We start from the raw sequence: 21550 nt of genomic DNA, 5'->3' as shown, positions 1-21550 counted from the left end.
CATTGAATAATTTAATGAAATACATTACAAAAATGAGTAAAAATAAAAACATAAATAAAAAGGTAACAACCAAATAATAAATAAAGTGTATTTAACTACAAAAATTACTGACGAAATAAATGAAAACAAACACATTGACTGGATGATTTCATAAGGAAAAAAAATTGGCTAATGCAGGGTGTTCCATAATAACCGCCCTTATGTTTTTTTAATCCTTGTCAAAAATAAAGCAAAAAATGTACACATTGGTGGCCACGAATTAGTACTTATGTGAAAAAAAATTATATTGGAATATAATGAATTACTACTAAGGAAGCAGAGCTAAAAGTAATAAAACCTGTTAGATTACCAGAAGAAAAAGGAATAAGGTAATAATTTGAAACACGTATAAATTTAATCAAACTGTTTTTAATGTTTTTTGCTCAGTTTTCTGAAATAGTTATTTGTCAAAATTTCTTAATCTGTGTGGGTTTTTCTGATTTGAAATATTAATATGCGATCCCTAATGAGTATTATTTTTGTATTAAAATATATAATTAAAGATGGTCATTACAGAACACTGTGAACTGGAATAGTCGCTCTTTAAATCAACAGAAAAAGGGCTTGAAGAATTGACTAGCAGTCGTGACGAAAAGTTGAAAGGCAGTTGAAAGTTAGTTGGCGAAAAAATGACAAATGGTAGTAAGCAAGTTAATTAGCAGATGAAAATATCTCCACGAAAAATTAAATAGTAGTCCTCTGCTCCTTCCAATTTTCATAAAACTTTTGCCATACAGGTTTCTTAATTTACATTTAATAACATGGCTATATGGTTTACTTTTATTGAAAAGAATTTGTTGGAGAATTATTAGTTATAAGAATCTATAGTGATATTTACTTAAATCAATAGAGTGGGATATTTAAAATTTTTCTCTCAGATTCTTCCCGCAGTTTACTCAGTGTTTAGTCAGCAGATTGGAAAATAAGGAGTGATAGATTTATGAAGAATAGGAATGCAGAAAGCCTTTCTTTCAATTTCTTCTTGTGTGGTATCAATTTCATTGAAGAACTTGTGTGTTTTCAGCTTTAAAGGATTCTTTGCGTTCAATATTCTTTAGTGACGAAAGCGTTTTATTTTTCATTTGAAAGAAAGGCAACAGTACTAGTTATAATATCTGTGTAAACGCTTATTTTGTTATTTTTTAATGCAGATCGTTTTACTTTTGAGGTGAATTTTCCTTTTTTAAACATATATACATTTTTTTTCCGGAAAATAAATCAGAAATTTTTTTCTCTCATAAAGGGTGGGCTCTGATTCCCCAAATATCGAGGGGGTTTAGACCCTCAAGTCCCCCGATTGCGACTTTCATGCAAATAACCAAATAAGTATTAGAATGTAACGCAATTTATTAATGTTTTACGATCGTAAATGATTCCTTCTATAAATCATTAATTTTGTGAGTGTGGTAAAAAAAAATATTTGAAATTAGGTCTGCACTGAGTTTGCGTGAAGAAAGATCACTACCCAAGTAGCACATAATATTAGATAACATCAGAAAAATCTAACGTTATTTTGCATAACTTAATATTAGAAAAGTTTTCACTGTATTACATTGCGTTAAATTCTATACAAACTAATCTACCCAAGTCGCACCTCGTATTAGATAACATCAAAAAACAAGAAAATCTAACGTTATCTTGCACAACATTAGGAAGATACAAAAGGTCGCTGTTTTCTCTGCATTATATAACATTAGATTCTACGCAAACTAATATTGTCTAGTGTTCACCGCAATATTATTTTGCATTGGTTCTTATATTATATCATAATAGATTTTTCATTTTCCGTTATTATCTTGCTTCGTTTTTTAGTTTTGGATTAAACAAGGAGAAGATTTGGATGGTAGTCAAATATTTCGTTGATATAATTTTCCTTAATTTTCTGAATTGTTGTAAAACAATAAAACATAGAACAATCATCTTATAATGTCATTCCAATGTATTATTTACTAAGCAATACAGAAATATTAAATAAAATTATATTACCGAATTCTGCTACCATCCATTTTCCTTGCTCTTATTCCCTGAGTATATTTTGTGTTCAGTTGAATGATGCTCAAATATCTTAACTTTTGATAATTTATTTCTTTTCGTTATACACAGAGTTTTCTGATAAAATTTTATACTATCAATCATTTTCAAGTGCTTGTTGATAATGTTTTTTTGTTGCGAAGAAAGTGGTTTAAAGAATGTAGAATAATAATAGTCCAGTTAAAGAAATTTTATTTATTTTAATAGTTATTAAAACAATAACGAAAATATATTTAAATGAAAAATCAGAGATAATAGCACCAGCTATTCTTGAGTGTGAGATCTTTTCAGGGGGGTGAAATCAGGAAGGCATTTAATATTTAAAAAAATTATCAATTGAAGATATTTGATATTATAAAAATAATTTTACTTGGGCACATCAGAAATTTTTAACAATTCTATAATTGTTTAAAAACTTATTAACTAAAATGACAATCTTTGCCAAAAAATTTACAGAACATTTAAATTTAAAAAAAGGAAAAAAAGAGAGAGAGAGAGAGTAATAAATATTGTTCTTAGTCTAAATTAATTCTTCACAAACATATAATTGCATACAAGAATGAGGCAAAAAAAGATACATTTTGTATACATCACCTTTTAAAAACTGCTTTTAGCATCAATGATAGAAATTTGAATACCATCATTAATTAGTATTTTGTTTAAACAAAACAATTCCATTACTTGTATTTCGCTGATAAGAGATTATGCATTACGAACATAGTAAATAAGTTTTCCTCTTAAAAAACTAGGAGTTATATGTAATACTTTTTAAAAGGGTTTTGTCAAAAAATAAAATGCAAAAAATTGAGTAGAGACCGGAGTAAAGTTTCTGGTAGTGATGAATTAGCTATTAAAAAAACTATTTTATGCATTTACAAAGCATGTTTTTGCGAAGAATAAACAGGACCTTACAGATAAAAAGTTAATTAAGATTGTTTTCTACACTGTTTGATTTTTTTTATCGTAATGTTAATGTTCTTCACCTAAATTTTAAACATTTAGTCAATCGAAGAAATTTATCAATTTTCATTATTTCCTTATTTCATCATTATTTCATCATCATTATTTCACATGTATATTATTTTAAACAAGATGAAAATAAAAAAAATATTAGTTGTCTCAATATTCAACAAAATTAAAGCAATAAGCACATTGCCGATGAAATAAATAATTACAAGCTTGAGATAGTGTTTAACGTCATTGTTGAAACAAAAATTGCGTCCGATATCATACCTAAATTTTGATGCAATTAAACCAATGCGAAGAGTTTTATAACAAATCTATTTATAAGAGCAATGAAGGGTGACCTTTATCATCATCCTATTAGAGAAGGATAACAGATGTAAGGAACAAAATAATGGTAGAAAATAGGAAAAAAAATAAATAGAAATAGAATCTTATTGTAAAAGCACAAAAAATAATTGTCTTTTACTAAAATTACAATAAAAGAGTATATGTTTGCATAAAAAATAAACAAACTATTTTAATATGTTTGCATAAAAAACAACTTTTTTTCGTCTCACTCGAAAGACAAATACATGTAACTTATCGAAAAATTAAAAATAGCCAAATTTTAAATAAATTCAACTGCTTTAAGTAATACTATAAAAATTTTCAAGAATGTATGATATAGTTTTATTAATGCACATATCGTACCTATCAAACTCCATTTTCTAAAATTCTAATGATTAATTACAAATTTGTGGAATAAATTATTCGAACTTTTTTGACTTTTTAAATTCTTGAATCAATGCATACCTGCCAACTCTTCCGGATTTTCCGGAAGATTTTATTTTCATATTTAAAGTGGTAGCAAAGTATGCATCANTTTTGAATTATAATGATAATTATAAATGAGTTTGACCACCACTACATATAAATAATTACAATAAATATATGAAAGTATAATAATCCTTGCACAAGCGAATTTCAACGGGATCACAATTTAAATACATTTTTGAGTCAGATTGTTTTTCGTTCATTGTTTTACAACCACTCTGAAAATCCATATTCGGAAAGAGTGAAAGTTGGCAGGTATGCTATAGTACTTAGGAATAAAAAAAATTTCATAATTATTTTATTCTAAAACGAAACACATCATAAAACACATTTTTATCATATTATGAAAACTATATACAAATACAGGTATATTCATACCTTCATAGTTTAACTGGAACTTCTAGTACTTTTACTTGATTAATTGTTGTTTTTAAATCAAAGAGTTTTCCAAGTTTTTACAACAATTAAATGAAACTGATGAACTACATTAACAAACAATCTTGGAATTTTAAAATGTTTTTTCCTGAGATTTTTTTTTCTTAAGATGTATGGTGAAACCACGACCATATCTTGTACAGATGAGGTTATTTTGGGTACTTTTAAGTTGTAGTTGTAGTTCATTTACCTCACACTAGAGCTGCATAATGGGCTATTGGCGACGGTGCGATAAACATCCCTGACGATGATCCGAAGACATGACATCACATTTTTGATTTTCTGCAGAGGGGATGGCATACCCACTTCGGTAGCCTGAAGACCTGCAAGTGAAGTTGAGCACTTTACGGTAGAACAGTTTAACGAGGACCAATACCGCCCACCCTTGGTTCCTAAGCAGACTAATCCAAGTGGTCATACACCCACACACTGACCGCAGCCAGTGATGCTTGACTTCGGTGATCAGCAGAGAACCGTGTCTTAACGATCAGTCCACAGCAGGACTGGGTACCTTTGAGAGAAAGGTCTCGAGAAATATTTTTGAAAAAATTAAAAAAAATGGTGCGTGACTTCGAAGAACAAATTTAGAGCCTTATCACTCATACAATGAATTTGAAATTATTAACTTCATTAAACGACAGAGAATAAAATGGACAGACCACGTTATCAGAATGGATGAAGACCGTACAACAAAAAGAGTTTTCAAATGCCATACCAGTTGGCACACGAAATAAAGGAAGGCCGACTTTGAGATGGATAGATGACCTTGAAAAACCTTTTGGTCTTAAAAACTGGAAAACGCTAGCAAGAGAAAGGTCAGCCAGAAAAAAAAACTTTTTGAGAAGGTCAAGGCCTACCCTGGGCTGTCGAGCCATTGATGATTTTATGAAATGATCAGGAACAATGAATATTATGCTCTTCACTCATTCACACACTGAGCAGGGACAAATTACTCAGGGAGACATAATCAGAGCAATTAGACTCAGTAATGCAAATTCACTAAAATGCATTTTTCATCATCACATCCTTCTTGGACCAGAGAGAAAGATTTTGCTCTTGAAAACTAACAAGCGTTGACTCTTTGTTCTCTCTCAATAGTTAATCTCTTGTATGAGAACAAACAAATTCCTATTAGACATTCTTGACGCTGTAACCGAAATTATGAAAGATAAGAATAAAAAGTGAAACTTAACATTTACAACACTAATTGTAAAATTATTAAGAATAAAATCGAATTATTTTTATAATAAGAATGGAATTATTTAAAAATTCGGGCAGATTTACTTCCCTATTATTTGCAGTAAAAGGTTTACACAACCTTTAGTTTATCATTAAAATAATGAATTATTAGATTTAAATAATGATTAAAATTATTAGATTAAATTATTAGATTTATTATTAGATTAAAATAATGAATTATTAAACTTATTAGATTTACAAATTTCATTGAGAAGAAAATCTGAAGTATCACCACTCTTGTCAGGAAGATTTCTGTTCTTTAAAACAAGAAAAAAAAAATAACGACAGAAGGGGATCAGCTGGAAAAGGAAATATATAGCTCAAAGCTAACTCCGGATGAACCTTGGAATGTTTTTTTTTCTTCAGAAATTTGAAAGTTTAAAATCAATTTGGCTCCTTGGTGACAGCATCTGGCGCATTAAATCACGATACGAATAGATGCCGTCTCCGTCTTCGCTACTTCAGCAAATGAAAATAAGGTATTGATACTTTAAAGGTAGAAATTTATGATCTATAATCTAAGTTGATGTTATTAAATAATTTTTGCGGGATACCTTGAATATGAAAGTAATACCTGTAATAATGGCACTTTTCGACTAGTGCCAGGAACACGCAAAAGTTGCCAAAAAAGAAAAAAAAAACATGTTGTAGACCTCTCCCAGCTTCTTATTCTTTGTATCTTATCTAGTTTTATAAACACTGATTAAACAAAAATAGACGTTTACATAAAGTTCAATGCAATAAAAAAATGTAAATTTTTTTTTTAAAAATGGTGAATTTCTTGCGTTTGTTTATACGAAAAGTACCGTAATAATGGAGAAAATGAATATTTCATGCAGAAATAACTAAACATTGATTGCTGTTAAATGAAAACGATATTTTCAAAGAAGTTTAAAATATTTACTTGATAGTCATTCCGAAAATGTCATGGTTTTAAACACAGAGGTTTACCAACCACTGTTTGGTTTAAAAATTACAAATGTTTAGTTAGCAGAGGTAAAAAAAATGTTTTGCTCATTTACCAATTACTTTGTTTGAATTATTATTAGAAAGAAATGTTGTTATTACATTTGAATAATTTTATCTTCCACTAAACTAAACTGAATGCAGTTTCCTATACTTATCCTGAATTATCTTCGAGATAAAAGTGTAAATATTATGTTTTTATGGAATATGGTTAAGGAAATTTATGAACATAAATAAATCTAGAATAATTTAAATTCTCCGTTTTATGATCTGATCAAACGTTGAAGAATTTTTTAAAGTGCAACTGTAGATCTCAAGTACCAAAGAGATATTGTTAAATACTGATTAATATTGATTCACATTGTGAATGCTGAAGTATATCGAAGTATTTGTGACACCCTGAATACAATATTGTACGACATTTATCGATAACGCGATTTCATACAATTTATTCCTGTTAATTAATTTATTTCATAAAAAGCTAATTTAGAATTAAAAAAAAGGAAAAAGAACATACTAATTTATGTTTGCTGAAAAAGACAGAGTCAAAATTAAATATCATTAAAAAATTATTTGTAATCATTGATAAATATCGTAAATGCGATATATTTTTTTCACAATATTCTTTTGTATCCTTCCACATCTTTCCCCATTCTTTCCCCTTCCAAATGGGAGCTAAATCCATTTGTGAATTAAATTATTTAAACGGATGAAACTGTTGTTTACATCGCCCTAGACGTACGTAGTATTATACACCAATATAAGAACAGCGATAGCAGAAAGCGGTATGTATTTGCCGCGAAGTTGAAAAGGTATTAACTATTTTTCTGTAATGTTTAAAATGCTATTTTACAATCAATAATTATGAAAATAATTACATATTCATTCAATGATTTTAAATTTTTTTAAATAATATTTTATATATTTGATAATTTGAAAGTTAGAGGTTAAATTTGTAACAAGGTGCTATCTCGTCAAATTTTCAGGAGCTTTTAATATTGTTTTATTTCAAATTGAATTTTATTTTAAAATTTCGAATGCATTCCTTTTATGTTTCAATATAATATTATAAGAAAATGTTAAGTTTAATAAAATAAAAATTATTTATTATTTCAAGTTGCTTACGAAAAGTTAGACTCGTTATGTTCTTTTGGAATTTTTTTCTGCGTATGAGCTGAAATTTCTTAGGTTACGTTTAGGTAATTATAAAAACAAACTAATCGAATCAAGTTTTACAGTGTATTGAAAATATTTTGATCACTTGTTTATTAATTACATTTGGAATCACCATTCACTTAAAACCTAAGTAGAGACAATAGATGGATGGTAGCACTTTACAAAAAGTTGCGTCAATACTTTTCTTGGCAAAGTTGTAGGATGTTTTGAATTTTATTCATAAATACTATGCGTTTTTCATATATTTATTTATTAAAATTATTTTGCATGTTTATTATTAGATCTTCAAACATGACATGTTAAGGATAATTTGCTTAATACTGTTTGCATAAAAAATTGTTAAGTTAAAACCCTTTAAATCATTTATTACACATTCATTGCATCATTCATTACCTAACTGGCGCACAAGACGTGTGCCATTCAGAATATGTGTGTAAATCCATGTTTTAGAGTATTTAGTATATTGTATATATATAGTATATATAGAGAGAATATATAATATATTGAGATATAATAATGTTATACCAGAATTTATCTGTAACAATAATCCAGTGAAAACGTTTTTTAAGCAGTTTTCTTTCAAAGCATTTTGAAACCCGAGATTTCATTTAGATTCGTTCAATAATCATTTACTAATATTCCGGTTGCCTTTATGAAGTAATTAAAATTAAATACCAATAAAAAAGAAATGGCAAGTTAAATTTCAGAAATATAATTTTTTTAATTGCAGTTTATGGCATAAAAACTTGCAATTACCATCGCACTTTTCAAAACAGGATAAAATAACTAAATTTGTTAAAGGAATAAGGTTTTATAATAACGATTTCTAACGTTTATTGCTGCTATTTTTGCAGTTTATTTTATTTGTTATTTTAGCTTATGTATATTATTTCGTAAAAACAAATTCATAACTAGACTAGATTCAGTTCTAACTGTAAATGCAACTGTCAGACTTAAAACAAAATTAAAGATTATTAATAATAAAACGGTGAAAAATATTTATCATTAATAATCTTTTAACATTAATGGCCATTATATCATTAATAATCATTAATAATCTTCTAAACTTACAAAATAAAGTAGTATTTTATTGGTTATAACATTCACAATTGTCTTTATATATTTTATCTGAATTTTACCGAAAGATGGTCACTTTAGGGTTTAGCTGAAGAAAATTAGATACCGCTGATCTAGAAAAAAAAAGTATTTGTAAATTAATAAAGCATTTATTTTTCTCCGCATATTAATGTGCAGATAAAAAATTGTTAGATCTCTAATTTAATTCAATGTTTAGGTGAACACTTTTATTTAAAGTAGTGATACTTTGAAAAACTTTAAACTATACACTATTAGAAGAAAACATTTATAGAACACTACTACATGTAAATTTTTTAAAGGAAAAGTGTACATAAAATGCTTACATTTTTAGTGCTACACCACAGAAAAAATTTAACGCCGCAACACTGTGTTACAAGCAAATACTGAAGTTAATACAACAGACAGCTAACAGTCCAAAAATGTCTATTCTACTTCTCTCTATAATTGTTCTTAAAAATTATTTTGCTTTTAACAGATGGTTCCATTCTGGTACAAATTGTTGAATTTTTCGTTGATTGCAGACTTTGTTTGAAATATCAAGACACATTATGATGGCCAGCTAGTGTCAATTTACGAGCACTACATTGAATTTCTGCAAGACGGGAGTTTAAAAGAATTTTATGATGGTCTTTTAGCGCAATAGATGCAGATTCTTTTTTTCTTGCATAATCATGATGTCCTTAACATCAGTTTCGTCTTTTTCTTGATGCTCGTAGGCAGCTAAGGTGTCCAATTTTCGACTTCTGATTAGATACGACTGTCGCTATGCAATTTTCATTGTGCTAATATTGCTGACTCTTATGTGTGTAAATAATATAACTGCTGACAATACCTCAGCTGCTTAGTTTTTAAGAACTGTTTGGAAAAACCTCTGCAATTTTCATCAAAGTAACAATTAGGAATTTTTATCCATTTTGAATTTTATGTTAACATATTTTCTTTCAACTGAAATTCCAAAAAAAAGGAAAGAAAAATGGTACGCTACTTTAGATTCATGCATTTGAAGCATCTTGGTACAATTTAAACACGTGATAATCATGCAGTGAATTTCTTAAGTGCGAGCAAAATGAAGCTTATTACGTGATCTTAATGCCCATTCATACCACTTTAAATTTCGTGGGAAGCTGTTGTCTTTGTTGTTTATCATCGGTAAATATCATAGTAATAACATGGATCATATAAATGGTTCTTCAACGGAAAACCTTTATTAACACTACAGTACCATTTATCAATAGTATAAAAATGTAGAACAAACCATTAATAAATAAAAGAAATTTTTTTCCTTTTCTCCCCAACCCCTGTAATGGTTGGAAGGAGAGGAGGGTGGAAACCCGTTACAAAAGAACTTCAGCTGCTGTGCCTTTAAATATTGTTTTTTTCTTCATACATAGGAATCCTACCAAACCATGGGGACTAGTTTACATTATGCCTACGGAAACCAGCCTTCTTCCCCTATGTATATTTGCTATGATCCCGGAAGCAGAATTTAATAAGTTGAACTGCAGCACCATGTTCATAAATAAAAGTTTGTCTGCAAGCCAAATGTAATCAGGTGGAGCTAATATCATAAAAATAAACAAAAAAAATTTATCGTAAAAAAAAATTAAAATTATGGGAAAAAAGTGTGGCAAACCCTAATAAATGCATTTAAGATTTAAATTCGCCAATTTAAGTTTGATATGAATTACATGCAGGAAATGCATGTTGTTTAAATTTTATTTAAAGCATGCAATCGTGGTTAAAAAGTATGATGGAATAAATCCTTATGTAAAGCGTTTAAAATGACTAAACAGAAGAAAAATTATGTAGATTAAACTAAGTTCAAACTTTTAATTCGAGAAATGCTACCAGAATAAATACACCACTTCAGATAAATTAATTTCAGACTATTATTACCTTTCTAGTTTAAATAACAGCAGACACTGCCTGACTCCGTTGCGAGAAGAGTTCTTTGGAACGACACTACACAGTGCAACTTGAAAATGCGTGTCATCCTGTATACTGAAGAGCATTCCAAAATATTTCCATTTTTCAGCAAAGAATATGCAAGAATTTCTTTAGTTCTGTTCTTCTTTCTCAAGCAAATTTCTGCGTTATCACTGCAGAAATTTCTCTCCGGAAAATTAAGCATTTTTGAAAATTTCTTCAAGCACTTTCTAGCCAGCTATTTTTATTTTTGAAATCTCAAATGAAAATCAATCTGACTTTAACCCATAAGGTAGTCTTTTAACTCATTTCTGTAAAATTTTGCGACTAGACTTATAGAAAACTATTTATTTTAAAGAGAAAAAAATATGTTTTGATTGAAAATTCAGTCATGATTAAAAGAAAGAAAATTCCATTACTATTCAATTATTAGGGAAACTTTTAAGTACTGAGTTTTGATGAACCTAGCCAGCCAGTGCTTAGCTGAAACAAATAGTACACGAACATTAAATCTTTCATAATATATTTTCCTGTTTTTCAACCCATTCAGTATGCATGTACCCACATAGTACTTTTCTCTCTATGTGAGTAGCGGGTTCTTGTTTTTTTTTCCTTTTTAGAAATCTTGGTGAGAAACAGGAATTTTGTGGTAATTGGGTTTGAAAATCTGGGTCTGAAAATCCTTTCAAACGCTATATTTTTTCGTTTTACAAATAACACAATGGTGATGATGGTCAGCATTCCACAGCATTCGTATTTATCGTGTTGACGATATCGATCGTTGTAAATGCTGAGAGATATCGATCAACGTGTGGCAACGTTTTTTGAAATATCGAACAATATCTTTTTGGAACATCAAAGAATATTAGAAACGGTGTTCATTTTTATACTGCACAATATTTCGCTGTGATATCATACGATATTCGAAACAGCGTTTTTACTATATCGTTTTTGAGATGTGTGCTACTTGGGATAGATACTATGAAACTCACTATGTTCTTCAATGATTTGCCTATAAACAAATTCACTGCTATTTATTGCTGACTTACTTTATGACTATTTATTGCTATTTACTGATTGGTATCCTTTAATTCTTCATTCTTACTTTACTCACTCGCTGTATCTAAAATTACTCATGATGACAGTTTTCATGACGAAGCGTACTCTTAATAAATCGTTATGAAATATATTTTCTTAAAATAACTGTTTAAAATAAATCAAAAATGACCTTATATAAAACACATTATTAAACGAACGGGCAGTCGTCATAGTAATATTAAATGACTATTCCTATCAAATAACTTTTGGGAAAGATTAGATATTCTCTACTCAGACTATTATTAGTACATAAAACTATATAGGAAAACAAATATAGAGATAAATAAGAAACTACGTGCAACGCTAAATACAAAATAATAAACGTTTAGATAAATCAGATGAACAGAAAGCCTCTATGGGGCAATATTTTTAGCGAAAAAAAGTCTTACTTTAGTTTCTCAGAAAATCTTTTAATATTTATTTCAAATATGTATCGAGGAAAAAAATATATAAGATATTGTAAAAGTGTACATGTTTCTTGTTGTTTACTTAAAACTTATTATGATCCTGGTAATTATCTAAGCATTTTGGAAATTAACCTTTGGTCTTGTTCCTAAATAGTCCCAATTTCTTAAAAAATCTGAGGAGATTTGGAAGAAAAATTTCAATTTAAATTACATTTTGAGACGAAATAAAAGTACTTTCTACAGGTATTAAGATTTGTATCAGCAGATTCACTTTATATTAAGAGTACGTTTGACACAAAATTTGAGGTCATGGTCATTCTTGAAGGTCACTACTCCCCCAGTTTTTCTCTTTCATTCACCTTTTGAGATTATTGGCTTGTTTGCTCTTCTTTCAATCTTTATTAAAACCATTATTTAGAGAACTTTTAACCATGAAAAAAGTGAATATATAATTAATAAAAAATAATCTGCAAAGGTTTTTTAAAGTAGACAAATTTTAAAAAAAGGAGGAAATAAATAATTTACAGAGCATTAAACCAGGGTCTCGTTCGGCTCCCCCCCCCCGCTTACCTTTAGGCTATCGCCCGCCTCTTTCGCAGGGACTGGTTGATTTATTTCAAGTTAAAACTAAAATTTATTGAGTATTGAGTATAGTAAAGTGCGGCGTGTTCTCTGCTTTCGCTTATATCACTGCGTTTCAATAGGTAAGGCTTAATTTAGCCTATCAAGATTTATTTGAGCTCTGAGGCTCTTCTTCAAATACGACATGCTACCACGAAATCCAACAGCCTTGTCGTCCAACTAAAATTTATTTTTTGAAACATCCACAAAACCAACTAACTCCTCACTCAGCCTGCGTACTCAATAAAAGGAACGGCTTATAAACCCTTTTTAAATTGATTTTACTTATTTATGCGTTGTTGCACATCCTTAAACAGGTTTGTTTGTTTATTGCAAAAAATGGCTAATATCCCCTTGTCAAGTTGTAAAACAAAATGAAGAAGGACAAGAACAGAGATACAATATAGATTTACGATGGAATTCAAACTATTTCTGAGCCTCATGGCATTTGGCAATACTTCCAGATTACGGAGATTTTTTCTCACTTTGTGCTGCGTTTGTGTTTGCATTTGGTGAAGTATTTATTCATGTATGAATGAATAAATAAATAAATATGTATTTTACGTTCCGGCGGTTCGATTAGTGCCCAATTTTTCATTTCCTTTTGTGCTGTCCTTCTACAATTTTTGTTTTCTGTATTGGTTATTGGTTATTGCAATTACATAAATTTTCAGGCTTGTGTGCTTAAAACAGGCTTGTAAATCTTCGTCAAGTAGAAAAGGACAGATAGCACAATAGGAGAGACAGCACCAAGTAGTACCCTTGTTTTCTGTATTTCAAATGGAAGTGCTACACAGGTCAGGAGCAGTCAGTTAGGGTGACGCTTGTATCGTTGGAGTTCCACAGTGGACTTATCGTAAAGACACGGTTCCCAGTAGAACATCGAAGTCAAGCATCACTGTCGATGGTCAGTAAGCGGGTGGGAGACCACTTTTATCAGCCTGCGTAGGGACCGCGGATGAGCGGTATCGGCCCTCGGTAAACTGTTCTACCGTAAAATGCTAGACGTCAAGCGCAGGTAGTCGGGCTACCGAAGCAGAAGAGCCACCCCTCCTGTAGAAGAACAAAATTGAGATGGCATGTCTTCGGATCATCCTCAGGGATGATGCCCAGACTGTCGCCAATAGCCCATTGTGAAGCTCCAGTGCAATGCAATTAAAGTACCTACCGTACTTACATCGTATCGTTGGCTGAAAACTGAGGATCACGAGTTTGATCCTGCTGACCGACAAACCAACCACGTGAAATACACCCAGCAGACTTTGTAAGGCGCACAGAAACTGCGTACATATGCGCAACCATAAATACAATTTACAAGAAGTTTATTGCAAGTTTTAGGTTGTCAACAAAAGCCTGTTCTGCTTGCATAAATTCTGAAAGAATTACTGCACTTAATCTAAATACTACGAAGTTCGAAGGTAGTAGGTTCGGTTCTTATCGTAACCATCGATTCTCTTTTCATTTCTCTCCTCTGTCTATCTGTAATTCGTGTTATCGGTTTTAAATTTGCATACCGTATGCCTTTTGTCAACCCGGCAATTTCGCTGTTGTTGTTGTTCATTTACGTCGTACTAGAGTTGCACAATGGGTTATTGACGACGGTCTGGGAAACATCCCTGAGGATGATCCGAAGACATGCCATCACAATTTTGATCCTCTGCGGAGGGAATGGCACCCCCGCTTCGGTAGCCCGACGACCTGCACGCGGAGTCAAGCACTTTACGGTAGAACAGTTTAACGAGGACCAATGCCGCATACCTTTGGTCCCCAAGCAGACTGATCAAAGTGGTCACCCACCCGCACACTGACCGCAGCCAGTGATGCTTCACTTCGGTGATCTGCTCAATCCGGCAATTTAAAATTTATTACTTTTTATTAGATGCATAGATTTCTTTGTTCAATATTAGGTAGGTGGGTACATTATTTACGGTCGCACTGGAGCTGCACAATGGGCTATTGGCAACGGTCGGGGGAACATCCTTGCGAATGATCCTAAGACATACCATCGCAATTTTGATCTTCTTCAGAGGGGATGGCCCCCCTGCTTTGGTAGCCCGACTACCTGTGCACGAAGTCGAGCACTTTACGGTAGAACAGTTTAACGAGAACCGATACCGCGCACATTCGGTCCCTACGTAGGCTGATCAAAGTGGTCACCCATCCGCATACTGACCGAAGCCAGTGATGCTTAACTTCGTGGTTCTACGTTCAATATTAGGAATGTTAACCCTGCTCAAATTGATATGTAAACTTCCTCACCTAACTCCCTCACCCATCTCATATAAAGACAATATAAAAAAGCCAAAGGTTCATCTTGAGTTTGGAGACGAACTTGTTACTGCTTCACTTCAGAGAGTTTATCGAAAAGACAATAGGATGTAGCCACGAAGACCTCAATACTTATGTTATGTAGTGCATGTATATATGCTACATTAGATAATTATTAAAGACGTGATTCCCTGATTCATTCACCACTGGAGAGACTTTAAGTAAGTACTGTGGTCGGTAAGAGCATGTAGCAGAATAGGAATTGACAAGCCATTTCCAGGATTCGATACAGGATCGACTCGTTTTATTGAGAAGTGAGACTTCTATTCTTAAAGCCATTTTGGCTCCGTAAGAGCTATATTATAAATTTGAAACTATAATTTATCAATTACTTGTGATTGCGTTGGTTTTACTTGAAATAAGGGCAAGTAATTGGCGTGTTTTTCGTCTACTACGGCTTGGATTGAGGTTCAATTCCCTAAGCTTAAGGAGGATACTTTTTCTGATATTGTGTCAGTGGTTTGAAATCCTCTGTTACGTAATGTCCCCGGTGGTTCAAGAGCCTGGAAATTCCATGCTTGAACGGGTTGGTAGTGTGGTATGACGGCTGGATGACTCTTACCAATCTCTGCTCTCTAATGAAATTAGTAGTGAAGTCTGCATTTGCGCATTTAGTATTGCCTTCGAATCATCATTAAGGATGAATTCCAGATTCAATAGTCCAATAGTGTAACTTTAATGTAACGTTAACAACTAAACCAAACTTAAAATAAGAGCTTTTAGGCGATTTGCTTAAAAGCTGTGTTTTTTAGTAATTTCTTAGCATGAACCTGTGACCTTATCTGTCTTATCTTAATACTTTGGCTACAGAAACTACTTTCACTGACATTTAGAAATTATAATTTGTTCATACTGCGCATATGGTAAAGCATATACGCAAGTTGATATAAATTAATCTCTTTATTTTTGTTCTGGTTCTGATGTCTGTATTTTTGATAGGAAAATATTGATTAGTTAAGATAATACATTTCTTAATTTTTAAATTATGGCAAGAGTAATGTCCATCTCACAAGACTGTCTTTTAAAGGACCCAGTTTCAATTGAGAGGCCTGCATCTGTGCTTAGAAGCAAGAAATTAAGAACAGTCTTACTTTTGCTAGGAATAACATTTTCTGTTATTGGTATTGTGGGATATTCCATTTTTCCGAATTTGTTTAGAGTCTTAATAGCAAAGGTATGTTTTTATAATTTCTTAAAACTTATTTTATGTTAGTATTATTTCAGTTGTTTTGATTATTTTCTAATTTTCAATATTTAAAAATATAGTTTTGTGAGTTACTAAAATATAGAGCTTCCAAAAGTATTGAGTTTGAAGCTAAATTTCCCGAATGTGAGCACACAATTTTGTAGTAAGGGCTCACAACTGGTATTTCACTGATTTGTATTTAGCGTCCCTTTAAAATGGTGGTTCCTCTATTTTAACTGAAAAAAGGGGAAGAATAAGTGTTTCATTATTGGAATTTATTTTTCAGAAATAAGATAGTTTTGTTTGCCATAATATATTAATATAAATATTTATATTTGAATCTGAGGCAAAATCAGTGTTTTTTAATGCTAAAAAGATAGGTTAGAAAGATATCTACTTGATATTAAAAATTTGCACTTTTTCATACAGGTATTTATGATATAGAAACCACTTTTTTGTGGTTGTGCATAATGTGTTAAATTTCTAGAAGTTTCTTATTTCAGCGACTAAATTTAAATGAGTTTAACGCAATACAAAATGAAGGTAATAAAAATGAAAATGAAGGTAATAAAATTGTTCCAAAAATGAAGGTAATAAAATATATCTAAAAGAAACAATGTAATGAAACTTTTTATTAAATTTCAATGCTGAACCTGTTACAGAATAGCATTAAAATCTTCAAATTTGTTTTATGTCGTAACGCAGTACCAGAGTGAAATGTTTAATTCATAATTTATATTCCATGAATTAAGAGTAAAACTAGATTCTTCTAAAACTAGAATATATTTTCTTAAAACTAGTTAAGCTAGATTTGACTTGAAAGATCCGAACTCATCAAAAAAATTTCAGTCTTATTAACTTTAGATTAATATACTGTGGAACGCGAGTTAATCTAGATTTATAAGTAATGGCGATAGATGGCACTGTTGACACTTAAACTGATTGACTTTAAGAGACTGTTCATGGTATCACTCAACTGCATTTGTATATTCCATCTAATAACTAGACTTGTTTATCAAACGCTGACGCTGATTTAATAAACTATTAAGGGGTTCTCTTCAAATAGATCTAGAAGACACTTATTAGTTTCTATAATAAGATAGCTTTTTAAACAATTTGTCTTCAAAATAGTTATTGTGTGCTTTGAGATTTATATAACCATTTGAATTTTTTCATCGGAGTATATTTCATAATCTGAATGTTAAGAGTATGTGAAACATACGTTGCCAAATTCATTAAATCTATAATTCATAAGTTAACTGAACATTTTTTTTATTAATAATTAGTTTCATTTGGGTATTTCTTAAGAAAATAGTTTCTGATTTTAAGCCTGTAACTGAAAAATAGTAAGTTTGTTGAAAAGATTTTGAATTCCAAGGAATACAAATTTTTAAATTATTTTAAACCATGCGAATTTTAAATAATAAAATATAAAATTGTATCGAAGTTGGTAAAATAGTTTAAGCTAGAAAACTTCTAAAGTCGTATATTTGAATTTACCTTCCTCAAACTATGCGACTGATTTCACAAAAACTTGTTTCTAATAATTTAAAATTACATAGTTTAGAATGAGATAAAAACCATCTGTTTGGCTTAAAATTCAAACTCCTGCGTGAAAAAAGAGAAATGCTTGCTATCTTACAAGTCAATCCTTAAATCCCATTTTATAACTAGACAAGATTCACCTGTGTCCACAAATCAACATTCATATATGTAAGGAAATGCAGTTAAATCTAAGAAAAATTGAAGATCTATGAGCCTGATATTTCTAATTGTGTAAGTTTTTCCTCAAGTTATCTGCAGAGTCAGTTCTAAGAATTATTTTCACCTATTTTTCCTTAATTATACGTCAGTTTAATACGATAAATGACTCTAATTTCCGTGTTCAAGAAATGAGTGACATTATCTTCCGAATTTTTCTTTCGAACTCAGTGTTTATAAAAGTATACAATATTGCAATAAAATTGTTATCAAAAATCTGACAAGAAATTGAATTATATGTTAAAATTTTTACCATTTTAAAAACTTAGAAATAGAGTAGTTTTTAGTGTTTTAAGAATACCTTGCACATTAGCATAGTCGTATGCGTACGGAAATGACATTTTTCAACATCAGGCACTTCAGTTTTTTAGTCCTTTATACTGCATCTTGAGAACAAACGTTCAATATATTGGACAGCATTTGGTAAAATTTCATAACTTCAAAGATATTTTTGTCTTTGTCACAATAAAAAATATTTACTCTCGTTTGTTAGAATTTTCTGAAAATTACAATAAAGGTAACGAGCAAGATTGAATTAAACTTTTGAACAGTTCTACGGCATAAAAATCTTATTTGAATTTAGTGCAGTTTGTTTTATGTCAAGAAATTCACTATAAAGAGTTCTGTAGTACGCAAAAAATGTTAAAATTTATCATTAAGAATAATTAAAAACACATTATTTTTAAATATTTCATCGCATTTAAATTTCTACATATTACTAAGTAAAAATTAGTCTTTATCTAAAGGTCTCGGAAGGATATACAGTTTAATTAGGGTAAAATGATCCTGAGTTAGTACCCTTCTAAATGACCATAAGAAGGATACACACATGTGGCTTCATAGAACTCACGTGTGCATCCTTCCTCGGAAACAAAGGGTTCTGTAGAAGGATGACAATGGTTTCGAGAGATCCAATATTTTTAACCAGAAATAATATTTATATACAATCAATCCATAGCTTAATATTTCGCTTGTCTATGAACTTTGTAAAAATGCGAAAGAAAAAGGTAGCAAATTTAAAATATATATATAGGGGAGAGTCGGGTAGCCCCGCCCAGCGGGTACCCTCGCCCACTGTCAGTTTCATATGTATAGAATATTTTTTCAAGTCAATGGGCCATCAGACATTAATTGTTATATTAAAAAAATATTCTATTCAAAGTTTTAAGTATTTATGAAGCTGTTAACNTTCTTTTTTTGGTTCATTCTTTTTGCATTATTTAATTAGATGATAAAACAATAGAAACATACAAAATTGTTGATTATTATTTAGTATTATACAGAAATATAAGCAATACTCCTTAAGTGAGCGGGGCTACCCGACTCTCCCCTACATATATATTTCAATAACTGTATATTGTGTAAATCATGAAAAGATTACGAATTTATTAAAATTTTAGAAGTACTTCTCATCGAGTTTTTCTTTCAAAAGATCAAAATTAAAGAATAAAGAATTAAGTTTTTCTGAACTATTTTCATCGTTTATAACAAGAGTTCTTTTTTTAAAATTTCATCTTATTAAATATTTCAGTCCACACATTAAATAATTTTAAAATAATTAAATTTTTTTTTGTTTTGTTAGTATACACACAGTTGCTAATTAACTTTTTTTTTTTAATGGTGCTAGTGTTCCGCCCAAAAAAGCTCTATCATTTATTGTTTCATAGACGAAAAAAATTAAACCACTGACATAACCACTTTCGTTCAGTTGGTCCAATGGCTTCCCCCCCACACTATTCGTGAATATTTCGTAGATTTAAAAAATATCTGACTGTGGAAATTGAATGCAGTTTGGAATTGACGTTAACTATTTGCGCAATCGAAGTCTTTTAATATACTCATGCTGACAATTAAAATAACTGATTATTAACAACCACAGAAGCGCAGTTGCTACAGCTTTATAAATTTTAATAATTTCAAAAATAGTACTTAACAAACGCGTTTTATACTCTCGACCCATTTTTAAAAATGTAAGTCCTCATGACATGAAACAGTGGACAGAATGTAAAAATTAAATATTTACCGCTATACTCATTTATAAACCAATACCTTAAGAGCATTAAGAATTGAACACAAAATATATCGTTCTTCAAGCATGTTATTCAATTACTATACAATAATATTTATCTCTGACCCAATTTTGAGTTTACAACTATCACTGTTCACTTCCGCATCCTCGTAATTTTGAACTCTATTCAGAAGACAAGGGAACTCCTGGGTCCAGTATTTCGAGAAATTTGCCTTCAATGAACACTTTTTGATGGAACTAACCAGCATTTGCGTTACATATAGAGGAAAACCATGAACACCACCCACGATTATCCTGATGGCAAGGGGACTCTAACTCATGATCAATCCACTACTGAGGATATTTATACGTCAGCACTGTGGTCGGCGCGAGCCGGGTGCAGAATTCGTATCGACCAGCCATCGCTGGAATTCGAACTCTCATTGGGAGGTGAGTGCTCTATCCCTTGAGCCACCACGGCTCAATACAATCATATTGAGCTCCATTAACCACTGCATATTAATTTAGTTTCTAAAATTTCTAAGAGATTGAAGCAGCTGAGCATATGAGCAAACTGGTTTACATCTCTCCTAGTGTTTTAAAAAAGTTTTTATCAGCATTCGTGTACGTAGAAAATTTTTTCTCATAAAAAAACGATCAAAATTAATGTTTAATCTCAAATATCCTTTAGTGGGTTTTTATTTACTAACTTTAAACGTTTTACACTTTTATTTATAAATTAAGTGATATATTTAAATTTTGAGTTTTAATTTTTGTACTAAATTAAGAAATGTTATTAGTTAAATAATTTCTTTAAAGCAGATACATGGGCAATATCAAGAAATATTTCTGTTACAAAAACATGCACATGAAAAAATAGAATAAATAGTATAGTAAACCATAGCATTGCTTCCTTGAACCGTTATACCATGAGAACTAGTTGCAACTTGAACGCGTTAAATTAAACCATTGTTTCATGTTTTAAAGACTGATAAAAAAAAGTTAAACTTTACATATAGGATTTTAAAACAATTGTTATAAGATTTGTTATAAAAATAGGATGAATACGCGCTATGGAACATCTATTTAAGGCATATTATTATCTGGAATTCTAAAATCGTAAAAATTTGCAACTTTAATGCAATGAATTCAATCCTGCTTCTTTTTAAGTTCATTTCTGCTTCGTAGATGAACCAAAATCAATTTAGTATCGGATTAGTAAATTTGAATGTGTTAGTTTGACTATTTCTTTAATTTGCTTATGAAATCTTACACATCATTATCAAATATTTTCTGAGATGTAATGACGGTTGGCCAAAGTGATTATGAATTAACAATTGCATTTGAGTTGCATTAAAATGAAGTGTGACATTGAAACTCCACTTTTGACGTCAATGAGGTTTTTTGTCAGAGAAAGGAATAATAACAGAACATAATAGATACGTGATAAAC

The 21550-nt window shown here is 30.5% G+C and overlaps 1 protein-coding gene across 1 annotated transcript in view; it reads left to right on the top strand.

The window, feature by feature from the left end:
- The first annotated feature begins 15694 nt into the window (after positions 1–15694).
- The window catches only part of LOC107443635 (lysosome membrane protein 2), a 123096-nt gene continuing 117240 nt past the window's right edge, over positions 15695–21550 (top strand). The window contains exon 1 of the mRNA XM_016057571.4: positions 15695–16317. Coding sequence (XP_015913057.2) covers positions 16129–16317 — 189 coding nt within the window. The 5' untranslated portion in view covers positions 15695–16128. The remainder of the gene's footprint in view (positions 16318–21550) is intronic.

This window comes from Parasteatoda tepidariorum, chromosome X2 (genome assembly GCF_043381705.1).
Source record: "Parasteatoda tepidariorum isolate YZ-2023 chromosome X2, CAS_Ptep_4.0, whole genome shotgun sequence".
Classification (NCBI taxonomy): domain Eukaryota; kingdom Metazoa; phylum Arthropoda; class Arachnida; order Araneae; family Theridiidae; genus Parasteatoda; species Parasteatoda tepidariorum.
This window is presented reverse-complemented; position numbering and strand designations above follow the sequence as displayed.